Here is a 12173-nt window from a genome sequence, read left to right on the forward strand (position 1 = left end):
ATATTTTTTTTTTTTTTTTTTCACAGGTAACACCACATTCATGTCTTACATAACAATAGACATAAAGCATGCACACATTGTCTAAAGCTAACAATACTACAGTAAAAAAAATGTCTAATAGATGAATTATTATTTTTTTTTTTTTCATATAGTTTATATGGAAAAAGAAATGCTGTACCAGATTTATATTTGTCTAATTTCAATAAAATCTGGGATGGATCAACAAATATTTCTAAAAGAGTGAGCTGAAAATAAAATTTCATCAAAATCCATCCACTGAGAATCAAGTAGTTATATGTTGATGGCTCGACATGGTGGAAACAATAGACACTTATGTATATGTTAACATTTGAACTAATGACATTAACAGTAAGAGATCTGGAGATTTACTCTACAAGTACAGGTCAATTTTGAAAAAAAGTTGCGAGTTAGGGTTGAATGTGAAAGTGTCTGCAATTCTGCCCAGACACGACAGGAGGGAGTATATGATGAGAGCTTTGTCAATCAATTCGGCCCTGGGGAGATTGTGCAATGCTCGTGGGGTAGAATTTTTTTCAGCGTAGTCATTGCTTTTTGACAGAAGAGAGTGCTTCTACAGGGATGGGGTGGGTACACTTAAATAGAAAGGATGCAAGAATATTTGCTGATGCTATTGAGGCAGTGTTAGGTGGGTCGGAAAACTGCTAGCTTGGGGGATACACAGACTAAAAGGTAACTGTGGCTGCAGGCCGAGGCAAAAGTGATTCTTGCACTGCTTCTAATAGAATGAGCAGCAGTCTGGAAATTTCCAGGACTGCTGAGAGTCATAGTGGAACAAGTAAATACATGGGCTGTGTTAGGGTAACTAAGAGTAGAAATAGGTGCATATATATTTGCATGTACACCAGTTGTAGGAGTATAGTTAATACATTTGATGAGTTTGAAGTTACTGGTCAAGACATCAAAAGCGGATATTGTTGGGATATCAGAGATGTTCCGTCACACAGAGATAAGCAGTGCAGAATTGGAATTTGGAGAGTACAATGTGTACAGAAAGGATAGACAGGAAGGGAGGAGGGGTTATGCTGTTAGTTAAGAAACACATAAAATCTAAGGAAGTATAGCCAATTCACGTTGGTGTATAATGCTATGTTGAGTCAGTTTGGTGTGACATAAACACTAGGAAAGGGAAAATTAGAGTAGGTGTTTGTTGTAGGCCTAATGAATCTGATGAGTGTAATGAGCAGTTGTGCAGAGAAATAGTGGGCCAGTAAATCAGTAAGTCTTATAATGGGGGATTTTAATTTCCCAGATACTGACTGGAATTTGTGGGTTGGTCACTCACACACTAGCAAGACTTTTGTGAATTTATTGGATGATTGTTTTCTACAGCAGCATGTTCAGAAGGCAAAAAGAGGGAGTAATACTCTTGATCTGATTATCAGTAGTGATTCTTCATGCATTAAGAATATGCAGATAAAGGAACCACTAGGTGGCAGTGATCATAGTGTGCTGAAGTGGGATTTACTCAAAGATGTATCTACCATCAAGGGTAAAGGGAAGGGCTTTTGCTTTCGTAAAGGTGACTACAGGGGTCTCAGACACATTTTTAAATTCTATACAGTGGGATCAACCGGTGATGTTACCAACTTTGAATTCTAAATGGGAAGCCTTCAGGGACTTAATTTTGGAGGCTATTAGGCTTTTCATTCCAACTAAGAAATACTGTTGAAGGTTTAGGCCTAAATGGATGTCAGATGAATTAATGAAGCTCATAGCAGAGAAGAAAAATGCACGGGATGCATATAAATTATCAGGTGACACAGAAGCCTGTGGCAGATATAAACTAGTATGTAATTAAGTTCTTTCATAAAGGTAACTACAGTGGTCTTAGATTTTTTAGGTTCTATACAGTGGGACCAACTGATGATGTTACCAACAGCAAATTCTAAATGGGGAGCATTCAAGGAAGTAATTTTGGAAGCTACTAGGCTTTTTGTTCCAACTAAGAAACACTGCTCTAATTTTAGGCCCATATGGATGTCAGATGAACTAATGAGGCTGACTCGTGGCAGAGAAGAAAAATGCATGGGATGCACATAAATTGTCAGGTGACATAGAAGCCTCTGGTAGATTATGAAAAATATTTGGCAAAGGATGCAAAGAAAAATAGCAAAGACTACTTTACTTATATAAACTCTAAAAGGAAGGGGATGAATTAGATTGGTCCACTTGATATTAATGGTTTAACTGTAGATGATCAATCTCAGATAGCTGCTGAACTAAATGGATATTTTGCTACTACATTCACACATGAGGAGTTATTCAAGGAGGAGAGGGCCATATCAAACTCTAACAGGGAGTTAAATAATTTTGTAATAACTGAGAGCAAAGTAGAGGAGAAATTGTTGAAGTTAAACCTAAGAAAGGCACCTGAGGTAGATGGGATCTATCTGGTTATATTAAAGGAGGTGACAAAGGAAATAAGCAAACCCTTAGCCATAATTATGAGAGCATCCTTGGTAATCCTTCCCATGCCTCACAGTGAAGTACTACCTATTCCTGAAACACCTAACCATTTTTCTGTACACTCTGATAAAGATGAAGACACTGATGAATATCAACTTGATATACACGAAGGAGTACAGCAGCCATCTACTTCAAGGGATCCACCATTTTGTCCAAACCTTTATCCTTCTGAACCACATAAGATCACAGAAAGTGAGCTTAATGACCTTATCAGGGATCTTGAACTGCAGAAGAATAAGGAAGAGCTTTTGGCCTCTAGGCTACAACAGTGGAATCTTCTAAATCGTTCTGTTAAAGTGACAACATTTCGTACTCAAAATAAAGACTATGATAAATTCTATCAGACAGATGGTGAACTCGCTATTTGTAGGGATGTTGATGGTCTAATGGCAGCAATGAACATGAGGCACATTCCCGAAGAATGATGACTATTTATAGACACTTCTAAGGTTAAGGTTACTATTTATAGACACTTCTAAGGTTAAGGTGACTATTTATAGACACTTTTAAGGTTAAGACACTTAAGGCTGTGTTATTGCACAATGGAATCCATCATATGCCATCCACAAAAAAGAAACATATATGCAAACAATGAGAACATCCTCTTAGGTGTATGTACACTATCAGAAGTTTCAGTGACAGATATATATGGTGATTTAAAGGTAATCGCCTTTTCATTAGGACTACAAAATGGTTACACTAAGTATTGTTGCTTTCTCTGCAAGCGGGATAGTTGCGCCAAGGATATGTACTATGAGAAGAGGAGCTGGCCTAAATGAAAACCATTAACACCCAGAATGAATAACACAGGATTTGTACCTCTGGTAGATCCAAATAAAGTTTTGCTTCCACCACTCCACGTAAAATTGGGGATTTCATGAAGGCTTTGGAAGTGAATGGTCCCGCATTCACATACTTGCAAGAGAAATTCCTAAGACTTATTACAGAGAAGATTAAGGCAGGCATTTTCAATGGTCCACAAATAAGGCAACTTTTCAAAGACGAACAGTTTGAATGTGCCTTAGTGATAACGAGAAATCAGTGTGGAAAGCCTTTTGAAATGTTTCGACTGGTTTTCTAGGAAATGTTAAAGCCGGCAACTACAGGCAGCTTGTAGAAGAGCTCATTACTTCTTACAAAAAAGTGCGGTGCAACATATAACAAGATATGACCCAAATAACAAGATATGACCCAAAATTTGTTGTTCAGTGTTATCTAGTTTAGCTATGATATTGAAGAGTGTATGAATTTTAAGCTGTTTTTCATCAACATGTTATAAAATCAAAAGTTTTACATTTCTTGTGCAATTCATAAAAGTTTTCTTTTGCTTCACTTTTTTTTTCATGTTTTCAGTGAAATCTTTTTAGATTATAGAACTATCAAAATACATTTTCTGAATTGTGAATATACAAATTAATGTTTATGTATATGGTGTATACAGTGAAAAGCACTTCTAGTGTCCAAAGCCTGATACTTTGTATGGTCATGTTATAATGAGATGCACTATTGTGTAAATATGAAATTGGACACATGTAAAACAGTGTGAAGTTATACCTTTGTTATCATTTCTACAGTTGCATCATTTCAATAAGCTAAATTTTGTTCATCATAAAAAATGCATTCAGTACCTGTTATGGGCTTTAAGATTAAATTTAAATCACTAAGAAAGGGTACAAGTCTTATTACACAACAAGTAGTACAATATAGTAATAAGCTCTGCTCTCATTCATAGTGCATGACAGTCTTTTTTCATTTTTTTGTAACTTCAAATAAAAAGAACTGCTTTTTATTTAAAGTTTATCATGCAATTCCAAAGCAACTCATACTGATGTGCCTCCGTAGTATGAGATCAATGCATTTTATAGAAAAATGTGAAAGTGCCTTCTTCCATTTTCATGAACTTTGTGTAAACACAGATACGAGCTTCCTTGGCCCAGATATTGTGAAGGGGATCTGCAATTGGAGACTGGGGCTCACTACAGGAAGGAGGGAGGGTGGGCCAGAGCAAGCTGTTTTCTCCAGAGCCCATACTTTCATTTGATGCTCATCTTGTATCAAGTGATACGATTCTTTTTGTTCCATTCTGAAATTCATGATATTTAAATACATTTAAACTATCTAAGATATCCAAGACAGAAGAACAAATGCTACAGGACACTGTGAAAACTGCATCATGCAGTAAAGTGTCTGAGTAGTTGATATAGACTACCCTTTGAAAAAGTAACTGGACACAGTTTGGTTTCACATTAATGTTTGCTGACACTCGCTTCAATAGCACGTTGCTCACCATTTGGTCACTATAATGCAGTCCACCCTCCTCAGCAGTATCACTCCTTTTTGCTAATCACTAACATCTTTTCAGCTCCAACCTTTGTGGTGAAAACTCTTTCTTCAGTCACAGCTGGTTTACCTAAATAGAGTAAATTGGTTAACCTTTTAAAAAACTTTAGGTGATGTCAAAAAAATTAATGTTGATTTTAATTGTTTCAAAAAAAATTTCTGTTTGTACTCTAGCATGACCATTAGGTTGGAATAGTTCACAATTAATCATTTTGATAAAGGATGCAATCTTTCATTGTAAGTAGCAGGTATGTGAGCTTGAGCCACAGTCCCCTGAAATGCATGTCTTCTGCACTCACTCTTGTGCTAGATCACTCAGCTATGTTGAGTCAATTTTTTGTTTATAATTCAAGAAAAACCACATAAGGCCAAGGGAGTTCACAAGATAAATAGAGAACAAGAATATTGCTGTATTTAATTGTCATGTAGGCTTTAACCATGGTTATTCAAATATGTGTATTTCTATGCACTCTTGCTTGACCACTATGCATCTTTAGTGATAAAAATAGATAATCATGGGTGATTTATGTATAATTTATACATTGAATTCCAAATTTATAATAGTTAAAGCAATAATTTTATTATTTACTATAGGCAGTATATATATCTATCTTTTATTTGCAGGTAAAATCAGCAGCTGATTATGGAATCCAAAAAGCATCTGCTATTCTTCCTGCATCATATAACCATCTTTTGACTACATCAATAGATAATGCACTCAGTTTAACTGAAAAGTATATCGATCATTATCTTCCTCCTATTAATGAAGATGAAAAAGAAGATGAAATTGAGCAACGTAAGTCAAATATATGCTGTTTTGCTAAAAAGACAAAAATATATTTGAATGATAAAAATTGGCTTCTGTATATAAGAGGAAAGAAACTATTATTATAGTTCTGTAGTAGGAGTAGTGTTGAAACTTTGATGCTCAATTCTGAAATTCAGTATGAAGTTATCGTTCTATTCATATAGATAGGGTACTACTGTAGTTGAAATGAGTTGGAATGAACTGGAATGGCAATCCAGTTATTATAAAATTAAGCTCACTTGTTAAAAAATCATTCAAGAGCCTTCTGGTTATTAAAATATTTAGAAATATTTTTATTTGTTTACCTAACAATATGCACAATACATCAAACTATTGCTTTGCAAGATATTGCAAGAATGCCACTGAACTTTTTAATGGAGAATATTATTGTGTGTATATTATATACTTAGATAGCACTGTATAAGGAACACCCACCCAGTACTTGTGCATCACATCCTAGATAAATGGACACTCTCCAGCACATGGCACAGACACAGACTCCATGTGGTACTGGAGGGTGTTCATAGGAATGGTAACTCTTGTAAGTCACACTCTTGCTAGATCCAGGCACCAAATTGCTTGTTCCATGACATCTCACACACGTACAGTTGGGCTGAGGTTGGGAGAGACTGATGGCCATGGGAAGATATACTAACTGAAATGATCGTAAATGCAGTACAGTGCTATTTTCATCCTGTGACATGGATCATTGTCTTACTGAAAGATACCTTGGTGGTCCAGCAAGATAGTTACCATAAATGGGTATGCATGGTGAGAAGTGATGAATCTGTATGGATCCTCAATGAGATGCTGATCTGTAGGTACCAAGGGGTCTGGGGTCTTCCATCCAAACACACCTCAGACTATTACTCTCTTCTGGCCTATACATTCCCTCCCCCCCACAATCCTTGTGCAATGAGGTTCAAGAGCTTCATGCTAACCTGTAACTGGTCACATGAAGAATTGTTACTCCTCTAGGCAGTAGGGGTCTAAGCGATCTACACATGTGCAGCTTTAAAATTCAGCAAGAAACAATTCAAATTTGTTTACTTTTTAATGCCACTTTCATTTTCAATCTAATATGAACACAATTATGAAAAATCCATTTTATGTATTATTTTTAATTATTTTTTGAAAATAAATAACCAAAATGGATGTCAGATGAACTAATGAGGCATATGGCAGAGAAGAAAAATGCATGGGATACATACAAATTAACACATGACACAGAAGCCTATGATAGATACAAGTTGATATGCAACCAAGTTACAAAGGAGGTTAGGCAGGCAAAGGCAGATTACGAGAAATCCTTGGCAAGGGATGCAAAGAAAAACAGCAAAGAGTTCTTTACTTATGTAAACTCTAGAAGGAAGGGGATGAATCAGATTGGTCCACTTGATATTGATGGGTCAAGTGTTGATGATCCTGCTCAGGTAGCTAACAAACTAAATGAATATTTTGCATCGACATTCACACATGAGGAGTTATTCAGCGAGGGGAATGCCAGAGGTGTATTCAACTCTAGCAGTAAGCTACAGAATCTTGAAATAACTGGGAGTAAAGTGGAGGAGAAACTGTTGAAGATAAACACAAGAAAGGCACCCGGGGTGGATGGGATCTATCCAGTTATATTAAAGGAGGCAGCAAAGGAAGTAAGCAAACCCTTAGCCATAATTATGAGAGCTTCCTTGGACTCAGGGGAGGTACCCATAGACTGGAAATGTGCAAATGTGACCCCAATTCACAAAGGAGGATCAAAGGCTGACACAAGTAATTATAGACCTGTGAGCTTAACTTCTGTTCCAGGAAAATTAATGGAGGCACTGGTTAAAGAAGCACTGCAGGATCATTTAGACAAGACTTCAGTTATAGCTCAGACACAGCATGGTTTTGTTAAGGGGAAGTCTTGCCTGACCAACTTGATTGGATACTATGATGCAGTCACAAAAGAACTGGATGCAGGGAATAACTTTGATATTATATACTTGGATCTTAGAAAGGCTTTTGATACTGTTGCACATGGAAGACTGCTACACAAATTGGAGCAGTGTGACATTGGAGGCAAATTGCTGCTATGGATAAAGGGGTGGTTGAGGGGGAGAAGACAGAGAGTGGTAATCAATGGACACTGCTCATCGTGGACTGATGTTATTAGTGGAGTCCCTCAGGGCTCAGTGTTGGGTCCATTATTGTTTTCTGTATTTATAAATGATATTGATGATGGTATATCGGGCTTAATGTCCAAGTTTGCAGACGATACAAAGGTTGGCAGGGTTGTCAAGGACACTACTGACACTATGCTGCTGCAACAGGATCTGGAAAGGTTGAGCAGATGGGCTGAGAGGTGGCAAATGAAGTTTAACATTGATAAATGTAAAGTACTACACATGGGAAACAGCAACCCCAGAGCAACGTATCAACTCTGTGGTACTACACTGACAGTGGTAGAGAATGAAAGGGACTTGGGAGTGGTTGTGCAGGCAGATATGAAGTTCTCTGAGCAGTGCAGACGGGCTGCAAGAGTAGCTCATGGAGTATTGTCAATGATATACAGGAATTTTTCCAGCAGGGATAAGGAGGTGATTATTCCATTGTATAAGGCGATGGTCAGGCCACACCTAGAGTACTGTATACAGGTCTGGAGACCTCATTTCAAGAAGGATGTAGAGCTGCTGGAACGAGTACAGAGAAGGGCAACAAGATTAGTGAATGGAATAAAGGGGTGCTCTTACGAAGAAAGGCTTAAGTTTTGCAAATTACAGTGTCTGGAGACTAGGCACCAGCGAGGTGATCTGATAGAGGTGTATAAAGCCTTGAATGGTTTAAGCATGCTCAATGCTGATGGGATTCTTCCTCTAGCTCAGAAAAATTACCTGAGAGGGCATAAATTCAAATTGAGGAAAGACAGATGTAGGATAGACGTGCGGAAATTTGCCTTTAGCCAGCGGGTGGTTGGTTGGTGGAACAGACTTCCATCCCTTGTGGTGGAGGTTGATAGCCTAAATAAGTTTAAGGCTCAGCTGGACAGGTATTTTGAACGAACAGAGGGGTGAAGTGGAAGTGGTTTTTTTTTTTTTTTTTTTTTTGGCTGATGCTGCATAAGCTTGCTTTCTTGCATCAAATGCCTCTACTAATGCTAATAAAACCCCTTCTATCACATGTTAGATCTTTTGGTGAGTCAAATGTAAATGAAAACTCATACACTACAACAACTAGATGCCAACCAGTAAATACCTCAAAGTCCCAAAGAGTATAACAGTTGAAGTCTCCGTGCATGCTTCAACTGTTGGACACCATCCAGATACTTCAATGTCATAAAGTCAGACAGCATGACTATTGGAAGTTCTGCCATCTGTTATAAATCCAGCCCACTTTAATAACTGTACATGAGAGATGCCTCTCAGTCACATCTATAATTAGGCTTAACTTGCTCTTCCTGTATCTGTTTGCATAATAACTAACAGAGATTTGTGGAATTTTCATTGGAGAAATCAAAGAAAATGCTTTTGTTGACAGCTGTTGCAAGTTTCAATTGTGTGGACAGAGTAGATGAAGAATACATCACTGAAATTATACTGACACCTGTAACCCTGCACACTCAGTTGAGAGCTAAGTATACCACACCCATCTGTCTGCATGGTGTAGTCAGAAATCAGAGCAGGCAACCTGCTTCACTGCTGAATGGTTCTATTCCCATGTTCACTTTAGGCACACTTGCGTTTGGTGGACAGTTAGCAGTGATAGCCAAAGGGTGCTGATATATGATGTTCATTCTGCTAGACATCACAGTGGACCTTCTTGTCCCTTTGGTCAAAAATGCATGATTAGCATGTTGAACTTCTGGCTGGTGGTTGGTTCTTACGTGATTGGTCCACCCTTGACATACAACTGTATGTGAAAAGCAGCCATGTCTGAGAAATTTGCACCTACTAATCTGGCCCCAACAATCATTGGGGGTTGTAATCTACATGCAACTGTTCTTATCCTAAACCTTGACATGACTGCCACAGGATTTAATTATTATTTACAAAAACTTCTTAAAGATGATGAAAATGAAGTTCATGGCAAAGTTTTCCATCCAAAATCTCACAAGACTTTACAGAAAAATTATATCCATTGTAATCAAAATTAAGTGGTCCTTTCAGGTGTTGAAATAATGTGTGTTCATTTCTTCTTTTTCTTTGGAATTTGTTTGTTCATGATTTAGAGCTTTTTGTCGTAGGTCCACTACCTTTTTATCAGTGATAAATGGTTAATTATTTGTGCTGAAATAGTGAAAGTAGAAATTTTTATTAATATTGAGAATATTTTTTTGAGTTCAAAAAATTGTGTCTACTACTAATAGTAAAAAGTTAAAAAAATTAATGGTTTCCTTTTATACTTGGTTCAACTATATGTCAAGAGGAGTGCTAATAATTTTATTGTTATGGAAGCTGCTCATGGTGCTAACCTAATGCTATATTTTTTGGGGTTAGTGATGTTAAGGTGATTTGAACATGTTTGCCATCACATGACTGGGGATGGCCATACTTAGCATACTATTCATAAGAAGATTAGATACACAGTGATACCTTACATCATTACTTACTTATCTAGTGAGATAAATGAATCTGGACTGACTAATATTTGACTTTAGCCATTGTTTGTATTGACAAAAGGCATTCATTGCTTATCAGTCACTAGCATTTCTTCTTCTTCTTCTGGCATTATAACCCAGAGTGAGTCTTAGCTTTCTCAATGATGTTCCACCAGTAAGCTCTCCCAGAAGTCAAATTTTTCCAACTTCTTATTCTCATGTAGCCACTAGCATTTAGGTTTATTAAATTTTAATACAACAAATGTTTTCACAAATACCTGTGAATGCAAGTATTGATGGAAATTTCTAGTCAAAATCATTCATCTTCAGAAATTTTTCTGAGGAAAAGCAGAGAAATTTAGTATTGGTACTGGCTTAAGTTGCTGTTCAAGGATCATCTATTGCATGTAAGTTAAAGCAAAGCTGAAGGTTTGGTGTAACATCATTTACAGGAATGAAACTAAATTAAGATTTCTGTTTTTTTTTTTTTTTTTTCAAACTGAGAAAATTGTGTGGAAATCAGTTTTTGTTTTTCTCTTTTTGACAGAGTACCAGAGTTTCAACTTGCCTACATCTTTATCTATCCAAGAGTTTCATCTTGCCTACATCTTTATCTTTTTTCCTGAATTTAGTCTATTGAGCAATATACTTGTGACTTTGACTATACAACAAAGCAGTTAAATTTTTGTTTTCAATTTTTTATATCCATAATAGAAATTTTTGTGGCATTTCTTTCATTCAAAAAGTGACTATTCAATTTTTCTTCAAACTTTACCAAACTCACTGCCTCATTTATTCCCGTTATCTACAACACACTGCCCAAATTCATGCAGCCTTCATGAAATTCAACCTTCTTTACTCCCTAAGATTTTTAGGGAATAACTTCAGTGTCACAAAGCCAGACAGCCTAACTATTGGAAGTTCTGCCATCTGTTATAAATCCAGCCCACTTTAATAACTGTACATGAGAGATGCCTCTCAATCACATCTATAATTAGGCTTAACTTGCTCCTCCTGTATATTTTCCTGTTTGCATAATAACTAACAGAGATTTCTGGAATTTTCATTGGAGAAATCAAAGAAAACGCTTTTGTTGACAGCTGTTGCAAGTTTCAGTTGTGTGGACAGAGTAGATGAAGAATAAGTAAAAAAGTAAAGTGCAGCCATTATCAACCCACTGCAGGATGGAAGCCTCCTTAACAATTCATGCTGAGGGAAATGGACCATAATCTGCCACGCTGGTCCAGTGCGGGTTGGCAGATCGACCGTATTCAGCAGTCAGGGGCTTGAACCCCGGTCTAACTCAAAGAGCGTGTGCTACTGCACTCCCGCTCCAACCCACTCGGCTACGGAATACATCACTGAAATTATACTGACACCTGTAACCCTGCACACCTAGTTGAGAGCTAAGTATACCACACCCATCTGTCTGCATGGTGTAGTCAGAAATCAGACCAGGCAACCTGCTTCACTGCTGAATCTTGCCTACATCTTTATCTATGCATGTCAAGATTAACAGGTCCTTGGTTAACAGGTCCCCCCACCCCAAGAGGTTTAGCAGCCAAACTTTTCAGTGTGCATCTTTTAAGACATTCTTTGTAGGAATAATGATTAGTGTGCCTCAGCAGTCTGGTTGCTCTTCTTTCAACCCTCTCTAGAAGTTCTATGCCTATTTTGTAGACGTAGTCTCTAGACCTGAATAAAAGGTAAACTGGAGCCATTATCAATCCACTGCAGGATAGAAGCCTCTTCAACGATTCATGTTGAGGAAAATGGACCATAATCTGCCATGCCGGTCCAGTGCAGGTTAGCTGATCAACCGTATTTAGCAGTCATGGGCTTGAATCCCAGTCTACTCAAAGGTTGTGTGCTACTGCACTCCAGCTCCTTACCACTTGGCTATGGAGGCTACAATATTCTAAATGCAGGCTCATGTTTGTC

General features: G+C 37.4%; 1 protein-coding gene across 1 annotated transcript in view; it reads left to right on the plus strand.

The window, feature by feature from the left end:
• Window positions 1-12173, plus strand: part of LOC150083287 (lipid storage droplets surface-binding protein 2-like) — a 143227-nt gene that overhangs the window by 91534 nt on the left and 39520 nt on the right. The window contains exon 5 of the mRNA XM_090378464.1: window positions 5473-5644. Coding sequence (XP_090234590.1) covers window positions 5473-5644 — 172 coding nt within the window. The remainder of the gene's footprint in view (window positions 1-5472; window positions 5645-12173) is intronic.

Source organism: Mastigoproctus giganteus, chromosome 7 (assembly GCF_048544385.1).
Source record: "Mastigoproctus giganteus isolate SK-2022 chromosome 7, ASM4854438v1, whole genome shotgun sequence".
NCBI lineage: Eukaryota > Metazoa > Arthropoda > Arachnida > Uropygi > Thelyphonidae > Mastigoproctus > Mastigoproctus giganteus.